This window comes from Furipterus horrens, unplaced genomic scaffold, assembly GCF_987537825.1.
Source record: "Furipterus horrens unplaced genomic scaffold, mFurHor1.1.pri manual_scaffold_3, whole genome shotgun sequence".
Taxonomy (NCBI): domain Eukaryota; kingdom Metazoa; phylum Chordata; class Mammalia; order Chiroptera; family Furipteridae; genus Furipterus; species Furipterus horrens.
The window spans coordinates 20,511,492-20,532,173 of record NW_028327173.1 but is presented as its reverse complement, the minus strand read 5'-3'; the positions used below and the strand labels follow the sequence as shown (position 1 = coordinate 20,532,173).

At 46.1% G+C, this 20,682-nt stretch overlaps 1 protein-coding gene across 5 annotated transcripts; it reads right to left on the bottom strand.

The window, feature by feature from the left end:
- Positions 1-1,146: 1,146 nt before the first annotated feature.
- Positions 1,147-19,030, bottom strand: TMEM39B (transmembrane protein 39B). Of its 5 annotated transcripts, none has more exons than XM_090269006.1 (9): positions 18,876-19,005; positions 17,154-17,280; positions 16,428-16,647; positions 15,708-15,791; positions 15,245-15,399; positions 7,620-7,956; positions 6,353-6,540; positions 3,034-3,154; positions 1,147-1,577 (listed from the first exon to the last, which is right to left on the bottom strand). In XM_090269006.1, exons 1-9 carry the CDS (start codon positions 18,877-18,879, stop codon positions 1,335-1,337), a joined length of 1,479 nt encoding a protein of 492 aa, XP_090125132.1. In that variant the 5' UTR covers positions 18,880-19,005; the 3' UTR covers positions 1,147-1,334. The 5 variants fall into 5 exon arrangements, with proteins under 5 accessions (XP_090125132.1, XP_090125130.1, XP_090125131.1 ...); XM_090269002.1 differs by lacking the exon at positions 1,147-1,577 and adding an exon at positions 5,149-5,255 and having other exon boundaries at positions 3,046-3,154; positions 18,876-19,030; XM_090269003.1 differs by lacking the exon at positions 1,147-1,577 and adding an exon at positions 5,159-5,255 and having other exon boundaries at positions 3,088-3,154; positions 18,876-19,030.
- Positions 19,031-20,682: the final 1,652 nt, after the last annotated feature.

Sequence of the window (20,682 nt, the reverse complement as noted above, 5' to 3'; positions counted from 1 at the left end):
GAAGCCACATGGTTTGAAGTCTGCCACAGGTCTGGACTAAGAAAGCAGACCCATTGGGAAACCTGCTTGGAGAACACAGCAGCACAGCTGATGAGGTTGGAATTGCGGGGACCCACCTAACCAAGCACGGATTAGTCAGAGATGCCTGAAATGCTGAACTGTGACTGGGAATATGGAGCCATGGACTTCTGCTTTTTTGAAAGATGGTACCTCTGACTAGTGTATTCTGAAACTGGCCTGGTTTGGCAGCGGGAGATAGTACTAAGTGTTTTTTGGTGTTTTAAAGGGAGTGGGACATAATGGTAGAAACCTGCCATTATTCTGAATTTATAAAACTCTGAAATAAATTTCCTTTCCTTTTCCACCAAACTCTTATATTGAGTCATGCTTCTTGGTTGTGGGCAATCATACCCCACAGCTGTTCCAGAACAGCATAGGCTGGGGTTCTGTTAACACTATGAAGCACATCCTGCTTACCCTCCCAAATACACCAGGATGCTCCAAATCTCTGTGCTATTGCACATGCCCTTTTCTCTGCTTAAAGTGCCTTTTCCCTCTTGTCCACCCAGGAAGTGGCTGATAGAACTCATGCTATCCCCTCTTCCAAGAAGTCCAGAAAACACTAAATATTCTTTCCCCTGTGCTATTATGTACCTTGACTGTTAAATCCATCCCAGTATGACTAGTTTCTGTGTCTTGGCATCCTCATCATCTACCACACCTGGGACGAAGCATGGTTGCAGTGACTTCAGTCTGAATCAGGACATCACATTCTGCTAGTATAGTAGTATCATCATCTTTTCGAGGGTTTTTTTTGGCCTAGCTCTATCCTAGCTGTGTTACCTTGGGCAAGTCACTATAGCTCTCTGAGCTCATTTTCATCTGTTGACTAGGAGTAACAGTACCTACCTCCTAGGGTTGTCATAAATAAGTTGGATTAAGTCAAGGCCTGTAATACACATAAAGCAGCATCTAGTACACAGCGAGCATTCGGCTAGCAGTAGTTTTCACTGTCACCATGACTTCTGGTGCCCTATCTCCACTCCACTGGAGAAGGCAGAGCCCACAGGTCCCAGAAGACACATGTGGGGCTTCCTGACCCAGGCAAGAAGGGAAAGAAATACAGGACACAGACTTATTAGGAGTATAAAAATAGGACTTTTTTTCCCTCATAATCATATCAATTATCAAAGAAAGAAACAGTACGTAACAAAAATACAAAGCTCTGGTGGACTTTTTTTGTCTGTCAGTTTTTGTTTTTTTTCCCCTCACCCATCCCTCCCCAACAGCCCCTTCTGAGGGACCCCTGGCTGAAGCCTGGGTCGCTGTGGGGCTCAGGAGAACCGGTGGTCCAGGTCCCTCTGGGGGCTTGCCGAGTAGGAGTAGGCCTTGCCCAATACCAGGCGGTCCCGCAGCAGCTTGAAGAAGGCGTAGTAGTTGCTGAAGAGGATGAGCGCCAGTGATATAGTTTGGTGCCACTTTTCAGAAGACATTAAGGAGTACAGCTGGTAGACAATGACAGCGCCCTCCAGCAGCAGAAGGATGTTGAGGATCCGCAGGGGTTTGCTGAAAAAGAACTGTCCAGGAAACAGTAGGCATGGACCGGAAAGTATGCTCCAGAAACCTGATTCTTTAATGGGCTTGGTGGGCCAATGAAAGGGATGAGCTCCGGGGGCCCATGCAGACTCGGATGGGGAGAAAGACTTTGGAGGGTTGGGTACAGACTTTGCCACCTCTCTGCCTTTGCTTGTGGTGTTCCTTCTGTCAAGACTACTGCTTCCCACCTAAGTGTTTAAGATCCTGTTCAACTCCTACCTCCTCTAGAAAGCTTTTCTTGAGAGGTCTTGCTTGCTCTCAAACTTTTTCTGGTCTAAAATCAACACTTTTTTATATGTAATCCTCCTGGGTACTGTAAGACCTGAACAAATTAGAATCTCATGACATAGGCATGGAAAGTTATGAGAGACTCTATAGCCTGTGCCACCCACTTCTTCATGGCCAGAAGCTTCCTGGGGACATGGTGACCCCTCACTCTTATCTGGTGTTTACTGGGCAAGGTAGAGTACAGGGACTCAAGAAAAATTTTCTGATCAGTTCAAGAGTGATCAATGTCTAGGGATCTAGATTCTGCAGAAGCCAAGGTACCCAACCCTCAAGGGCTGCCTACAGATGGGAAAAGTAGCAGGAAATGGGAGTCTAAGAACCAGCATGCCAGGCTCAGCTCTGCAATGACGCTCCGGGACCCTGGGCGAGACCCTTCCCTGTTTCTCTACTGTGAAATGAAGAGATTACCCAGATCAATGATTTCTCAAATTGTGTTTCTTAGAGCACCAGGTTCTGAGGAGGTTCTTCTAGGGACTATAGCAATGGTGAGTGGGAAGTGAAAGGAGGTTTAACCCTTTCAAATAAAGCAGTGCCATGAGGTCCTATATATTGGATGTTAGTCTATGACTGTATTGGGCAAAGGTTTTTTCCCCCTAATTCTCATAAACTTTATTCATTTTTTTACTTAATCTTTATTGTGCCCCCTCCATGGGCAGAGGATTTTGACAGCAAAATAAATAAATGAAATGGAGACCACTAGCCTAGAAGCCTTTGAGCAGACTTTTTTCATAGTGTCATTGCTATCAGTTTCTAAGCTTCCCAGGAAAGCATCCTTTAACAAGTTAAACTCGCTAAGCTGACTTTAGTATCTAAAAATGGGGAGAGCCCTGACATTTCTCCCATACACAAGGTTCCAGTCAAGACTGACAGAAGAGTGCATGGGGAATGCTTACCATAGTGTCGGGCACGTAACAGGAATAATGATCGTTATTGTATCATCTTTCCCGCCTCCACCCAGTGTTTCTAACGATCTGCAGTTATGAAGTGGTCGGTGGCACGGCTGTCTTTGTTCTGCATGTGTGCATTGTCTTCCTTTGGATTTGGGAAATACTAAAAATGGCTCTCATTATGACATCAACTTCCTGCCCCTTGGATCCTCCTGCCCTCTAGATCAGGCCCCACCCACCCTTCCCAGGGGAGGAGACTCACATGGAACCGGAAGTGGGAGACATCAGAGGGAATGGCCACATTGTAGTGACCCACTGCTTTGTAGACGTTCTTGCTGTGCTTCACCAGCACGCCCTGTGGCCACATGCATTCTTCAGTCCACCTGGGGACAAAGCCCAACAATGCCCTTTATGCCCAGCTCACCCACAAAAGAGGGTACCAAAAGACTGGGCATGAGGTGAGACCACCAGGGTTCTACTCCCATTTCTATCACTTAGACACAGTGACTTTCCTTTTCTGGGTGTCAGTTGCCTCCTCTGTAAAATGGGATAAGAGTCAGGAGAAATTCACTGTACTGGGAGTAACAAGGTCTAGGGACTGTCATGAACATCCTTTTCCCTTTCTAGGGGCATTTTCTTCATCTGGTCTCACCTGTAGCCTCCAATGGGTCCATCACACAGCTGCCTAAGTGGTCTTTGTAAAATACCAAACTGAGCCTGACTATTTTCTGCTCAAAACCGTCTGAAGGCTATGCAGTGCTCTTGGGGTCAAGTCCCTAATTTGGCACGGCCTCTGAGGCGCTGTAGAGCCTTCCGTGACTCCCACCACATAGCTCATGCCCAAGCCATTCAGAACTGTTTCTAGTTCTTCCAGCATACCTTACTGCTGCATGTCTCTGCACAACTTGCTCCTTGCAATTGGGCTGCCCTTCCTGATGCCTTACCCTTTTGGCAAGCTCTTTGTCAGCTTTTAAAACCCAGAATCCTTCAGAAAGCCTTCCTCTAACTCCTCACAGAGTTCAGTATCCTTTAATTCCCCCTGAATCCCATTTCCCTGTATCCCTCGCTAGGCTGGGAACCCTTAGGGGAAGGGATGGTGTTCAATTCACCTCTGTGTTCTCAAAACACGCCACAACGCCTGGCACATGGAGGCCCCAGTGAGCATGTGAATGAAGTGGTGGAACCAGTGAACTTTCCTCCAATGTTCTGCGAGACCTTTTCAGAACTCCTATGGTGCCGGGCTAATGGACTGAGAATCACTGTCTGCAAGAAGCTCCATCACATGCTTCTGCCTTGTTGATTCATTCATTTAAAAAACAGTTGTGGTGCTATATGCAATAACACGAATGAACCTCACAGATAATATGCTGAAATAAAGAAGCCGGACCCAAGATTTCATTTATATGAAGTTGCAGAACAGACAACTAACTATAGCGAAAGAAAGTGGAAAGGTAGTTGGGGTGGTCGTTGGGAAGGGCCATGAAGAAATTTTCTGAGAGGCTGGAAAGTGTTCTGTGTCTTGATGGGAGAGTGGTTACATGGGTGTATATACCTTGATCAAAACTCAAAGGATTATACACTTCAAGAATTATACATTTCATTCTAACACAAATTTTACCTTAAAAAAAGAGACTATACACACAAAAATATAAAAGATTTGCTGTGGACCTAGTATAAGCCAGGCACTCTGCCAGGAATGAGGAGATGGCTGAGTGCCTGACAGGTAAGGACCCTAATCTGCAGGAGCTTTAGTCTTAGACTGAGAAGCATGTCACTAAGCAAAAAAAAGCAGAAAGTGTTAGATGCAATGACACTGGTAGCATGGGATTGTAAGAGCATAGGGGAGGGGCACTTGGATGGTCAGGAAAGTTTTCCTGGAAGAAGTCAAGTGCTAAAGAATGAATAGGAATTAGTCAGGAAAAGAAAGTTGGAAAGGGCATTGCAGGCAAAACATGCATCATGTGCAAAAGCCTAGATAAAAAAACGCATACAGAATTTAAGGATCTGAAGAGGTCTGGCTTGGCTAGAGTAGAGTAGGAGTTGGGCCACGGTAAGAGATAAGGTGGAAAAGGCTGGCAGGACCCAGCTCATCAGCTGGGAAGCCATATGAAAGGGCCATGTGGATCTTATGTGCAGACCGTGGTGAGCTATGGACAGGTATATCCTCATATTTAGCTATGTTCTATCTTTCTACTCCTCCCTCCCAACAGAGCCAAGGCTAGCTGAGCCTCCTTTTGGCCTATTTGGCAATGCCCATCCCCTTTCTGGGACCACCTGGACAGAGGCTGAGAAGGACCCTGACTGGCACAGAGGGCCAATGCCGAGGAGCTTGGCCTCTGTGGCCTCCCTCTGCACCTCTGCTTCTGGGTGGGCCTACCTCTACAAACCTCTCCTAGTGGATGGCCTCTTCTCTGCCAGGCCTCGTGCTGGGCCGAAGATTCAGATGTGATACAGAAGTGGCCCCAGCCTTGAGAAGCTTCCAGTCTAATGGGGCAATACAGGCAGGAAAATTAGAATAACCTGGGTGAAAGGCACTGTGGTGAAGGGCTGTAGAAATGCTTGGCACCATGAAGAACGGGCCCTGGCTGGTTTGGCTCAGTGGACTGAGCGCCAGCCTGTGAACTGAAAGAGCTCCCGTTCGATTCCCAGTCAGGGCACAGGCCTCGGTTGCAGGCATGGTCCCCAGTTGGGGTGTGCGAGGGGCAACCAGTTGATATATCTCTCAAACACCGATGTTTCTCTCCCTCCCTGCCCCTCTAAAAATAAATAAAATCTTAAAAACAAAACAAAACAAAACAAAACACCCCCCCAAAAAAATAAAAAATAAAAAAACATAAGCCAGGCTGAGTGGAGGACAGCCTAGTACCTCAGGGCTCCCAGGCAGGGTAACTTGTGCCTCTGCTCTGGGTGCAGTGCCATCCTGCAGCTGGGCCTCTTTCACACCACTCATCTTAACTATTTGTGTACACAGCTGTCACCCCCACCAGACCGTGAACTCAAGAATCTCGTCTCCGTCACTTCCTCTCCGTGTCTTTTCTTCCCTGGTCAGGGTTCACCATCAGCTCACACTACACCATGTCTTGTTACCAGGCTGATGTTTCTTAGATACACCTTGGAACTGGTTTTTCCACTACTCAAAATCCTCCAAAGCTCTCCTTTGCCTAGAGGTCAAAGCCATACTCCTCTGTCCAATACACAGCACTAGGTATGGTATGGATTAGGTAGAAATAAGTGTCTGCTGAAAGAGCAGATGATCTAATGCCTGAATGGATGAGTAAGCAGTTGATAATTCATGAGCAAATCAGTCAATGAGTGCGTAAGTAACCATTGGTAAATGAGAAAGTCAATGAGTCTGTGAATTTACCGCTTGCCCCCTCCCATCTCTGGTACACTACAAGTTACCTAAGGACAGGGAGCATGTGCGTCTTGGGCCCTGCCATACCCTACTACGGCCACAAGGTACAGCATACAAGATATGCTCCTATTTGCTGACTGACTGAAAGAGTTGGTGAATGAGGTGAGTAACTCCAGACACTCACCAGGAGGGTTGGGGTTGGTCAGAGGAGGTTAGGGCAACTCACGGGTGCTGCAGCACATTGGAGCACAGCGCTGGGTCCACCTTCTGCCAGCAGCCCAGGTGGGCAGCAGCCTTGTGGAGTAGGTCACAGTAGCTGGCAGGCAGCAGATGCTGCATGAGGATCACTGAGGTGCTGATGGATACCAGAAGGAAGAGCTCACAGGACCAGCGCTTGTCATAGTAATGTGTGTTCTGGAAGCAGGAAGAGGTGCGTAAGATCTGGGATGCCCATAATGGCCTCACTCCATCCCCGTTCTGTGATTCTTTCTGCCTCGAAGATCAGGACAACGCTGGAGAGAACTGAGGGTGACCTTCTCCTACTGCCCACCACTGAGCCACAGCACAGGCTCGAGGGCCCAAGCACTGACTCTGGAATCTGATAGACATGAGTTCAAATGTTGGCTCTGCTACTTTATTAACTACGTAACTGTGGGCAAGTCATTTCACTGCTCCATGCTCTAGTTTCCTCACCTGTTAAATGAGGATAAAAGTAACCACCAACCACCTCTGACAGGCATTTGGATTATATTACTAATGAAAGCTGTAGTACATTGCTGGACTTAAAGTCTTCTCATTCTCAAATTATTCAGTGTAGTCCATCCTTGGAGAAACGTTTCAAGCCTACAGTTAGCTGGGGAGACACCTTCCCAGAAGGCCAAACAAGAGAGAGAGAGAGAGAGCACAGGCCTTTGCAGTCACTCACATGTGGGTGAACCCTGGCTTTTCTACTTAGGACACTGTGACATGACTATGCCAAAATAACCACATCAAAAAACAAGTCATTGCTCTTTGTTATCAAGTATTATGAACAACAATGCCACGTCCTCATTGGCTGGGGACCCTGTGCAGGTAACTTTATTTTCTTTCAATGAGCTTTGTTCTCCCCACTCTAAAATAGAGGCAGCAGTCACGCTAGCCCTCAAAAGGACATACTGAATCTCATCAAAAATGGTTGAGCCCTGGCTGGTTTGGCTCAGTGGAATGAGCGCCAGCCTGTGAACCAAAGGGTCGCAGGTTCGATTCCCAGTCAGGGCACATGCCTGGGTTGCAGGCCCAGTCCTCAGTTGGGGGCGTGCAAGAAGCAACCACACATGATGTCTCTCTCCCTCTCATTCTCCCTCCTTTCCCCTCTCTAAAAATAAATAAATAAATAAATAAATAAATGTTAAAAAAAAACAGTTGAGTTAGTTATGCAGGCAGGTCTCCTGGGGGGCAGGCAGCAGGGTAAGGCCCTGGGTAGGCCCCTTCCCTCCTTGGGTTGAGCTACGCACCTTCACGAACCAGACAGGTACAAAGGCCACATAATAGGCACTCAGCATGGAGCTGACCAGCACCTCCTTCATGCGCCAGTTGAAGTCCATCTTGAGGAACTCCACCTCGCTGCGGATGAGGCTGGGTGACAGGCAGCAGGCATGGGTGGGCATGGCATCTGGGCCATACAGCTGCCGCGTGTGCTGCTTCCATGTCTCCCTCAGAGTCAGCAGGTAGTCCCGGCTCCGTGCCAGGCCACTGACAGCCTCCCGGGGTCCCATCGAAGCTATGTGGCTGAAGAGATTTGTCTTGCGGATGTCACAGTTCAGCTGCAGGAATGGAATGTACATCCCAAACCTGCTGGGGGAGACAATGGTGAGGGCAGGACTGCCCAAACGCCAGGATCCCAACCCTCAGCCACTAAGGAAATTCTTCTTTCTTCCATGGGCCTTAGCTCTCCTGGCTGTTCTGAGGGGAGCATTTACTCATCCTTCTGTCCATCCATCCTCCCTTCTAATAGTCAGTCATTCACCACGTATGTTAGCACTGAGTGTGAGCCGAGCATCAGGGATACAGCAGGACGCAGGAGACAAGTCCCAGCCATCATAGTCTAATGTTGACCAACAGCAATCATAACAGCCCACAGTAACTGAACACAATCTATATTCCAGACATTGTACTAAGTCCTTTATGTGCGTTCTCTTTTTCTTCCTCCTAAGACCACTGTGCATTAGGTACTGTTATTTTGTGCCCTTTCCAGACGAAGAAGTTGTGGCTCAGACAGGTGAAGTGGATTCCCAAAGGTTATACAATTAGCAAGCAAGTAACAGAGGTGGGATTCAAACTCAGAACAGTCTGATACCAAAAGCTCAGGACAGATACTCAGCAAGTACCATGAGTAATTAATTTAAAATGTACATGACACCACAAAAGAGGTATAAGTTGTTATGAGTACATATGTTAGAGGCAGCTCTTAGTGTGCAGAGGAGGGCAACTCAGGGACAGTATTTGTGTGCCTACTATGTGCCACACACTGAAACAGACTCTTGAACAGTACAAATCCCTTGTTCTGAGCAGTACCCTTAGGTTAGGGCTGAAGCTCATTAGTCATGGGACATTTTGAGTGTCTGGCTGGTATTGTTTGAGAAGAAAATGAGACAAACCCGTAGCCCAGAAGGGTAGATAACTATAAAAAGTAGGCAAGCGCCAAGCACAGCACATGGAACATTATAGTAGGTGCTCTTTACAAGCATCCCTTTATTTAGCTTGAGGCCTCTCAATTTCCCCAGATCCTCAGACGCAGACCCAGAAGGATCCCTGGGCTGCCCCCCAGAAATTAGGGTCAATGAGAACGCTACATTTTCTTATCAACAGTAATTTTCTCTTTTCCTGTTTTCTGAGGCTTCAAGAAGGAAAATATGAGTGTCCTTGGGCAATCTGCCTCTTTGGGTTCTTCCTTTCTGTTCTATAAAGTGGGGTTGCTATCATTCTCCCTGGGTCAAATAAGATAACTCAGAGAATTTGGTTGAGTGAATATGTAACCTTTGGGGTCAAATAGGCCAGGGTTAAAATCCCAGATCTGCCACTTACTAATTGCTGTGATTTAGGGCAAGTTAGTTAACCTTTTTTGGGCCTCAGTTTCCTTAACTTGCCTTAGGTTACATAGCTTGTACTAATTCTCTATGCTCAGCCAGGCACTATGCTAGTATTTTCATAAATACTCTCTTAATCTTTGCAATAACTGCCAGCATGGTGCCTGGCTCAGAGTATATCAATACAATTTTGTTTAGAAAAGAAATAGGCCAGTGATTCTATGGGACAGGAAAGAAGACTGAAATGGGATTCCCAAAACACTCTTCAGGATACCCTGTGGGAATGAGGTGGTAGGGCATCTACATGAACACTCAGGGATTCAGAGTCAAACTTAAGGGCAAAGACTTAAAATCTCCCTGGCTTTGCCTCTAAGAACTGCAGATTCAATTAAATTATGTGGTAACAGCAAGTGACTGCTCTGACAGGTCACAAGTTAGAAGCAGCGTCACATGCAAGATGGCAGATTCCCTCCCATCCTCTCCACTCAAGACATGACAGTAGGAAATAAATCCGTATCAGCAGAAAGAATGGGGGGTGGTTATCAGTACACAAGTGATTTTGACAAATTTAGAGAGCAGACAGAAACATGTTGACAGATGAGGAAGGAAGCCATCGTCTAGAGTGGTGTCACTGTCTAATACAGGGGTCCCCAATCTCTGGGTCGCTTACTCGTACAGGTCTGGGCCTGTTAGGAACTGGGCTACACAGCAGGAGGTGAGCTTGAACGTAACACGCTTAAATCAACCTGAAACCATCCCCACCCCACCCCCCGAGTCTGTGGAAAAATTGTCTTCCACAAAACTGGTCCTTGGTGCCAACAAGGTTGGGAACCATTGGTCTAATATAAATATGGGTCACACATGTAATTTAAATTTTTCTAATAGCCACATTAAAAAATACATAAAATTAATTTTAATACTCTATTTACTCAACAGATGTAAAATACCATCATTGCAACATATAATCATTGTTTATGAATGTTTTACTTTTTTTTTTGCACTCAGTCTTTAGAATCCAGTGTGTATTTTATACTTATAGCACATCTCAATTCAAATCAGCCTATTTCAAATGCTCAATAACAAGGCAGCTAGAAACTACTAAACCGAATGGCATAGGTCTAGAATATGCCATGAGAGGGCTGTACTCGAGGGTAGGAGCTTCTCTGTCTAGAGTGACCCAAGAGAAATCCAAGAGAGACTGGCTTGAAGTGGGCACATGTGATAGATGGCAGAGTGAGAAGCAGGGCTGAACAAATGGGATTAAACAAAGATCTATATTTATGTATAAGAATCAGTTCCTTTATTCTCTTACACACCTCTCTAATGTACACTGAAAGATTTTTCTCTAAAGAAACTGAACAAAGTGTCTTGAGAATTGAGGTCTCCAATCTGGGCATCCTAGAGTAACACCTACCCCCCTTTTTCTGCCTATGGGGGTCCATAGCCTGATAACTACTCAATCATCTTAAAGCAAAGTTTGCCAGTCAGTGTGTCCTGCCCATGTCCTCAGAACTCCCAGTTAAATCTCCTGTTCTCATGTACAATGGCAGAGGGAGAGAAAAGGCACTCCAAGGTACTAGGTCCTTCATTCTTGAATATAAATAAAGAAACCAACTATATTTAGACAACTAGCAGCATGAAACAGAAAGACTGACGCAGGAGGAAAGACAAAATTGAGGGAACATAAGAGATTTTAAAGACAAGAACAGAATGTATGAAAAAAGAACAATTAGAAAATAAGAGGCCTTAAGAGATGAAAAATATGATTGCTGAAAAAAATCTCAATAAAAAAGCTGGAAGATAAAGTTGAGGAAATCTCCTTAAGGCAAAGTAAAAAGAGAGAGACAGAGACAGAAAGACCGAAGGGAGAAAGAGGGAGAAAGGGAGAGGGATGAGAAAAATCTGAGAGAAAATATAAGAGGAACAGATGACCAATCTAGAGGTCTATCAAAGAAACGACAGAAGAAAATTTCCTTGAGGTGAATACCTAATTCTGTTGGTTAAAAAAGTACTAGATAAGATGAATGAGAAAAGTTCCACACCAGACACGTTCTTGTGAAATTTCAAATAATCAAAAGATAAATAGAATATCCCTAAAAGCCTTCAGAAAGAAAAAACAAGTCATCTACAAAATAACTGAAATCAAACTGGCATCAGTCTTCGGAAACATGGGATGCTAGAGAAAACAGACCAATATCTTCAAAATTCTGAGAATATGAATTTGAAATTAAAAGTCTACATTCAGCTGAGTCATCAATCAAGTATGACGGCAGAATAAAGACATTTTTATACATGCAAAGACTCAGAATATATATAACTCCCACATACCCACTGTTAAGAAAATTACCTGATAATGCACTCCAGCAAAATAAGGGAAAAAACCAAGAAAGAGGAAGACATGGGATCCAGGAAACAGTGGATACACCCCAGGAGGGCAACGTACGAAAGTCCCAGGCTGGGAGCTATACAGCAGGCCTAAAGAGCAACCACTCCAGACTGGAGCAGGAGGATGGAGGGCTCCAGGAGGGATGCTTTTGAGGGGAAAAATGAACTCCAGGCAACAGGTAGCATGATTGAGAGGCTGGATAGACTTGAGGATATGCTGAAGGCCCATCATTCTTTAGTCAACAAGAAAAAAGAAAGGCAATTAGAAACTTCAAGATAAATAAAAAGCTGTATAAGAAAGTTATAATCTGGCCCTGGCTGCTGTGGCTCAGTGGATTGAGCATCGGCCTGCGAACCAAGTGTCACTGGTTCAATTCCCAGTCAGGGCACATGCCTGGGTTGCATGCAAGGATCCCAGTTGGGGGCGCTTGAGAAGCAACCACACATCGATGTTTCTCTCCCTCTCTTTCTCCTTTCCCCTCTCTCTAAAAACAAATAAAATCAATCTTAGAAAAAAGAATGTTATAATCTAATTATGAAGCAAACTAAAATATGACATGATTTTAAGCAATTGATGAAATATAAGAAGAGAAACCATTTGACCTTGACACTAAACATTCTTTTTTTAAGAGGCCCAAGATTATAATTCAGTAACTATAGAAAAGGAATGTCATCTATGTTTATTACTTGCCTCTACACTGAATGATGTTTTCATATTCATAACATTAAGGTGACATTCATTTTTAATTTTTAGCATTAGCCTTAGACAAAGAATCAAAGACTTAAATGTGCTTATATACACGAGTGTGAATGTCAAGCTTGACAATATAGAAGAGTATATAGTTGCCGGGAAATGAGAGGAGGAAGAGGGGAAAAAAAGTGGATGGGCAGGGTTCCTAACAGCTCCTCTTGCATAAAATGGATTAAGATACTGACTACTGTTGATGAAATAAAAAATAAAGGCATACACATATTACTGAAAAAGATAACCAATAGAAAAGTAAAAATAAGTCATCAAACACTGCCAACAGGGGGGATGGAGGGATGAAATAAGTCTTTTATCGGTCATTGCACATGCACCTGTATACATGTGTATATATGTGTGTAGTATGCTTGTATATGCAGAGAACAGGAGATATAAGAAACCAGAAACATTGGTGGTTACCTCTGGGAAGGAAAACTGGGTAGCTGGGAAACAGAAGTCATGGGGAGACTTCATTCATATTCTTTTATAGCTGTTGAATTTTAACTACCTAAGCCCATTCTCCCAACTATAAAATCAATACATTAAAAAAAAATTATTTATTTATTTATTTTTAGAGAGAAGGGAGGGAAGGGAGAGAGAAAGAGGGAGAGAGAAAGAGGGGGAGAGAAACATCAATGTGTGGTTACCTCTCATGCTCCCCTAGTCAGGGACCTGGCCCGCAACTCAGGCATGTGCCTGACTGGGAATAGAACCAGAGACCCTTTGGTTCACAGGCTGGAGCTCAATCCACTGAGCCACACAAGGCAGAGCTAAAAATCAATACATTTTTAAAAGGAATAAATAAAGGTATAACGACACTAAAATTACAGAGGTAACTCAAAAACACATATAACCAGAAACAATGATGGAGACTGCTTTTGAGAAGTGGGACTAAAACTCTGGGGGGCTGGGCTGGAGGCTATTTTTCATTTTAAGCTTTTAGCCCACTGGATTTGATTTTTTTAATGAGGCACACGTATTGTGTTCATAAAAAATTAAAAAATAAAGCAACATATGAACACCGGATGATGTCTGTATTCAAGAAGAATGGACTTACCAGAGAGTAACCAGAAAGGGTCAAATAAAGGCGACTGTTTGACCATTTTAACCAGTACAACCATTCTGGAGGGCCATTTGCTAGTATATATAAAAAATGTAATTGGAGCCCTGGCTGATGTGGCTCAGTGGATTGAGTGGCAGACTGCAAACCGGTTTGATTCCCAGCCAGGGCACATGCCTGGGTTGCAGGTCAGGTACCCGTTTGGGGACAGGTGATAATCAACAGACTGATGTATGTTTTGTACATCTATGTTTCTCTCCTTCTTTCTCCCTCCCTTCCCCTCTCTAAAAATAAATGAATAAAGTCTTTTGAAAAATGTAAATGGACATAACTCCTGGTACAGAAATTCTACTCTGGGAATCTGCTGTACAAAAATATTGGACAAGTGTGTAAAGATGTATGCAAAAGAATGTTCCCTGCCTCATTGTTTTAAACAGGGAGAAGCTAGGAACAACTCAGAAATCTACAAATAGAAGACAAAACAAATTGTGAAAAATCTATACAATGGAATACTATGAGACCACTAAAAAAAATGAGGCAGACCCACACGTATTGCCATGGAAAAATATCCAAGTTATCCAATTATGTAAAAAATGTAATAAATTGTATAACATCATGCATAGTATAATCCCATTAAAAATATGTGTGTGTTCCTACACAAAAAAATATGTATGGAAGGGCCATGGCCAGAGTGGTTGGGTTGGAGCATCATCCCATAAACCAGAAACGTCGCAGGTTCGATTTCCGGTCAGGGCACATACATGGGTTGAAGGTCTGGTTTTATGGTCAGAGAGGCCACCAATCGATGTTTCTCTTCCTCTCTCTCCCCCTCCCTTCCCCTCTCTCTAAAATCAATAAGCGTGTCCTCAGGTGAGGATTAAAAAAAAGATGTTCCATTAAAAAAGAAAATATGGAATGATATGCTGTAACCAATGGTTTTTTGGGGGACAGAGACAATGTGGACATTTATATTCGATGTTAAAAGCACCTATAAAGTTTAATGTTTTCATATGACATATGTCATTCTTGTAATTAAAAACTAGATATAACTGAAGCAACAGTGATGGTGCTCTTCTCATGACAGTGCCCTTTTGGTCAAGCAGGGTAGAGGGGAAGGAGTGTCCAGCTCTGAGGCTTCCCAGGGAAGATGGCTGGTCCAACCTGGGGAAGTTCATAAACCAGAAAGCTCAGGGGTTGGGAAATAAATGTTAATGCCCAGGCAGCCAGGAGGCTGCTCCAGGAACAGCTACAGTGGACACCCTGCCAAAGTCCTCCCCAATTTTAGGCCAGAGGGGCAGTTCTGGGCTCCTCTCAGACACGACCCCTCCATCCTCAACAGCCTGAGTTCTGGCAAGATAGAGTGAGTGAGTGACCAAAATAGACACAAAGACAGACATATACACATGCATGTGCAGATACACACACACGGGCTTCAGGCAGACACCCACAGGAACCATGTATACACACAGGTGCTTGCATGCACACAGACCTGTGGGAGGCACCAAGAGCTTACATAAACACTGACACACACAAAGTGCGAGAGAACTGGGAAGAGAGAGAGACAAAGCCCGGACACTTTCCCTCAGGGACCTTCCTGTGGTATATACACACTCAGATCTGAGTCCCATTCTAACCTCCCGCTTGGTGGCACCTTGGGTAAATTATGCCGTCTCAGTTTCTGTTCCTGCAAAAGAAGGCTAATCACTCTGATCTCAGGGGGATACTGTCAGACAATGTGAGGGGCCATTGTTGCTGCCCTGCCTGTGAGTCTTCCAGGTGTGGGCGCCTGGTGACCCAGCCACACTCACGACAAAGGTCAGGAGCCAGGTCTAGGTGGTGAGGGGTGAAGAGAGGGGTACTCACGGATAGCAGAGGAACAGGAGATTCAGGAAGGAGTAGGTCCTGAAGAGGTGGATGAGGGAGCGGCACAGACTCCAGCCTGTTGCCGTGAGAACGGTGAAGCGGGTGAGGAACAGCAGGATGGAGCGAAAGAGGGAGACCTTCCCCCTCTGAGAAGCCTGGGTCAGGGTGAGATAGGACGGGATGGGGCCTTGGATGAAGGCCACAGGGGCTGCACCCAAAACCCTCCCAGCACAGCCTGTGATCCCACCCAGGGAAAAAATGGGGTAGCAGGCTACGCAGAACCTGGCAAGGTGAGTCCTTCTTGACACCCAGTAAACTCCAAGAGCTGAAGGGATCAGTGATGTTCTTCAACCAAGTCCAAAGGGAGCCCCAAGGAAATGTCTCAGGGTTGAAGGGCTCCATGTGTCTCCTTGGCACCCCCAGGGGAAAGTCCCGAAGTCCCCAGCCTCCAGGACCCAATCACCTCCTTCACGATGGACCCAATGAAGCGGCGGCCCAGAACGATGGTGGTCACCATCAGCAAGTTGAAGTCGATCAGGTGGAAGTTCTGTCAGGGGCAGAGGCTGGGGGTCACATGGGCCCCCTGCCCAATACACAAGCTAATCTCATACCCACCTCCCCTTGCCCAGTCCTTTCCATAGGGACTATCCCCACTCTCTGACCTTCATAGGCCTCCAGCTGAGTCAGGACAGGAAATTACCTAGAGGAGTAGAACAGGACCCAGAGGAGGGAAGTGGGTACGTCCCTGGAGATAAGAGAGTGGTGTATGAGCCCTCTTGCTCTGATCACCCATGTCCCTGACCCTGAACCTCTCTTTCTGCATGGAAAACTTTCTACTCTTTGGAACACTCATATATGCCTGTGGTTCATGTCTCCCACAGGACTTAAAAATGTACTCCTTTAGGCAAAATCTGTCAGATTCATCTCTGCTACTCTTACAATGCCTAGTGTGCTGAGCACATTAGGGGTGAGTATTCAGGAGTCACCAGTTTCCTGCTTCTTCTACATCTCCCTTGCCCAGCATGAGACCAAGTGTACAGGGTGCTAGTAAGCTATGCTAAACTAAAACCAAACATCTCTCTCTCTCTTTCTCTCTCTCTCTCTCTCTCTCTCTCTCTCTCTCTCTCTCACACACACACACACACACACACACACACACAGCTGGTCCTAGCTGGGCACCTACCAGGGAGGTGTGGGAGGGCGGGTGGGAGGGTGGGTACCACCACACTGTCTTGTAGATGTTGATGTAGTGAACGAAGAGGGCTACGAGCTGGCAGAAGAAGAGCTGCAACTCAAACAGTATGCTGGCTTGGACTGGCAGCTCGGGGATCTTGCAGTGCTGTAGGGGTACAACTGTCTGGGTGGCCAGTGGGGGGCTGGAGAGGCCCGGCCCAGAACTGCTCCTGGCGGTAGAAAGGGAAAACATCAGGAGCTGTCCTGAGAACCCTAGCAAGAAAGGTTTCTGGGGCACAGGATTGTGGATAGGATTGGAAAAGCAGTTCATGGCAAGAATGGAGTCCCTATCCTGTCTGTCAGACAAAGGAGTCGACAGAGGCTTTTCCTATCCCTAATCTTGTTCAGGCTTCCCAACATTCCCCAAGAAGGAAAAAATTATTAGGTCTATTTTACAGATGCGGGAAAGGAGGCCCATAGAGGGAGAAAACTTATCCAAGGCACCAGCAAATCAGTAGCAAAACTGTAACTAGAATCCAGGATTTCGGGCTTACTAAACTATGTCCCACTGAAGCTGTCTAAATGACCACCCTCTGGGTCTTTTCTGCGGGTCACTGCCTTCTGAGTCCCCACCTGGATTCTGGGGTATCACATCCTAGAGCCCAGTCAGGGACAGCTTTGTCCATACTTCCCCGGTGAGCCCCCAGTGAGAGGCAAGAGACAGAAAGGTGTTTACCTAGTACGGGAACGGACACTGGTTACTGATGTGCTGGAAGTGTGGCCCCCACCAGAGCCCCCAGAGGATCCTGGCTCACAGAGTGGATTTCGACAGTAGGATGTCCTGTTGGGACCTCTTCGTCCTCCTGTGGGGCTCAACATAAGGTAGATACTCAAGCGAGAGGGCAATATCAAGGATAACACCAATGACACTGGCTACCAGTTACCTGGTGTCTCATTTGACCACTTAATCACAAAGACCTATGATCTGTCCCTTGCCTACCTCTTCAACCCCATATACTATTTTCTGCCTCACCACATGCTTCAAACATGCTGGCCTTTCTCTCAAGTAAACCAAGCTTGTTACCTCTTGTACTTGCTGTATCCTTGATCTGAAGAGACTTCCCTGATTGCCATTTTTGAAGTATCTGCTTCCATAATTCTCTTTTTTTCCACAACAATTCACTCTTAGAATTTATCTTATTTGTTACCATATTTATTGTCTATCTTACCCACTAGTATGGAAGGTCAGTGCGATCACTACACTTACGTCTTTTTCTGTTGTATCCCCTCCACCTACCACAGTACCCAGCATTAAGTAAAAACCCAGTAAGTATATATTGATGAGTGAATCAAACCAGCAGGGCAGGTTTTCCACAGATTAGGAAACTGAGTTTTTATTGTGTTACAAGTAGTTTGGGGTGGTCTAGGTCCTATGCTCTTAATGGTATATGCTGCCCCATTCAGATACTATACAGTTTCTGTAAGTTTACAATTCTGGGCACTATTGAAGTTTTTCCTCCAGAACCTGAGATCCAGTTCAAGGCACATTCTGGCCTGAGCACGAGGTCAAGGATGTGGGCTTTGGGAGAATTGTGTAGTTGTGGACCCAAAACTTGGACCCACAATCTGTTTCTCTAACTTTAGCAGTCTAGCCCAAGCTTCCAGGCACCATTCTGCTTATAAGCCCTACCCCAGTTCTAGTTAAGATTATACCCTTGTTCATACCCCTTCAGGGCAATACAGCACCCTACACACAGACACCCTTTGCCCTAGCTCCTCAGTTTAGAAGCTTTCACCACAAGTCTCCACAAAACACTAACTCTGCCCCCAACCAGCCCTCAGCCCATAAGCTCTGTTCACACACTATTATACTTGGCTTAGAAAATCTCACACAAGCACTCTCAGCCCAAAAGCCCTGCCCACACTTACTCTTCTCTTTAGAAGCTCCGCACCCACACAAGCACCCTCATCCCAGAAGTCCCGCCTACAAACTACTGTCAGTCCAGAAAACCCGCCTACAAGCCAATAAAGGCTCTGTCTGTCCAGAAGCTCTGCTCCAGAATGGGCTCCCTTAGTTTAGAAGGTCTCCTTTCCACCCCACCACTGCCAGTACAATGCCCCTACAACCCAGAAAGATCGCCCCCGCACCAGCAGCCGCAGTCCAAGGGCTCCGCCCCTAGCACTAAGGCCACGCCCCCACGCCTAGCCCCGTCCCCCATCAAAGCCCAATCCCCCACAGGCCCCCTTCATTTTAGAAGTCCCGCCTACCACTCAAGTGCCCCGCCCCCACGAAAGGCCCCACCCCGCGAAGCGACAGGAGGGGGCGGGGTCCCTCTGCACCGGAATCTCCTCCCCCGCACCTCACCGGGGTCCTGTCCGCGTGTAGGAGCAATTAGCAGCTTGGCTATCCCAATCCCCGCGTCCGCCCGTCCCCGGGCCCGGACCCCGCTCTGCTCACCCATCTCCTCCCCCCGGCTGTCTCCGCTTCGCCGCCGCAGCTCCTGCGGGCAATATGTCGGAGGCGACGGCGGCCGGGAGAGGACTAGCCGCCCCAACCCAGCCACAGAGTATCTGCCGCGCGCTCCCGCCCTGCCACTAAATTTGCATACAAGGCGGGCTAGAGGCTGGGGGCGCGCTTCTTAAAGGGGCCGTCTGGATAAAGGCGGGGCCTGCGCGGTCTTTGTCTCAGTCCCTCACGCCCTTCCTGCAGCTGCTGCTGAGGAAACCCGAGAGGCAGGGAAACCCACTTCCTGCTCTTCCGTGCCTTCTCCCAGCGTCTGCTCTGGCCGCCTCTCATCTTGGTTCCTGCCTAAGATGGATTGTATCCGGACTGTATCCTTGAGTGGCCCACAGGCTCCCCAAACTCAACATTTCCAAATTGGGTTGTCACCTTTCTCTTCGGCCTTATTTGTTCCACCCCAGTCAAAAACTGGGAGTTATTTACCCATTTCTCTCGGCCCCCATCTAATCTTTTACCTAGACTTGCCGACCCTAAGATGTAAATATTTCTCATATCTGACCCTATTCCTCTGCCACCACCTACCTGGTTCAAATCCTAACTCTGCTAGTTCCCAGCCTTGAAATCTTGTTTCTTGCCCTTTAACAATTAGGCTGGTAATATGCACGTTGTAAGTCTTGGTGAGGATTAAGTGAGAGAATACACGTAGAACAGAGTCTGTGTATACATGTTAGCCATCATTATCATGATGATGTATGGCAAGCGCTTAACACAGAGGAAGTGCTCAATAAATGAGGTACTACTACTAATAGTTATGGTTTCTTCCCTTGTAAGACTTATAAGCTGTGTTAATCACCTTAAATTAGTAAATTCTGTAGTATGTTAGAAGGGAATGATTGCTGTGGAGGAAATAGAAAAGGGGGATGGATGGGAGCTGGTCGTTATATACAGAACAGTCAGAGTAGGTTTCACTGAGGTGATCTGAGCAAACACTTGAAGGAAATGAATCAGTCATGCAGATATTTGGAGAATGGGGGCATTCCAGGCAGAGGAAGTCTGTGGAAAGGCCCTCAGGCACAAGCATACATGCCAGGTATGTTTAAGAAACAGCAAAAGAGGCCAGAGTGGCTTGGATAGAATAGACAGAGTAGGATATAAGAAAGGATGGACCATTTAGGATTGTGTGGCTTTATTCTGAATGAGATGGGGAGCAGTTGGAGGGTTTAAAGTTCCATTTTTAAAGAATCACGGCCTCCTCTGTGAGAATAGAATGTAGGGGCACAAGTGTGGAAGCAAGACCAGACATGACCCTATGGCAATGACCTTAGCAAGAGATGTTAAGGGTTGGTACCAGAATGAGTGAGGTGGTAAGACATGAATGGATTTTAGGTTTGAAGTGAAAATCAACAGGGTATGCTGACAGATGGATAGATGTGTGGAAGATCAAGGATTACTCCAGGTTTTTAGTTTAGACAAATGGAAATAAAGCATTGAATTCCACACATGCACATCTGTTATAGATATTACACCAAGTCAGGGCTTCCCTTCTAGGGGGAAAAAAAGGCCTGGGAAGTAGTGAGGCCTGGGGGAAGGGAGGAGAATGACCAGGTAACAAAGCAGAGCTGTTTCCCAGCTAAAGAAATTTTGATAGAAGAGCTGGTTCTGGCCCCTGTAGAGTACATTTGAAATCGAGCTCATTAATTTCTGAATCCTCAAAGCCTAATATTACCTGGCATATGATAGGTATTCAAAGTAAGTTTTAATTCAGTTGAATTGAGATAATGACAAATTAACTCTTGAAAGGAAG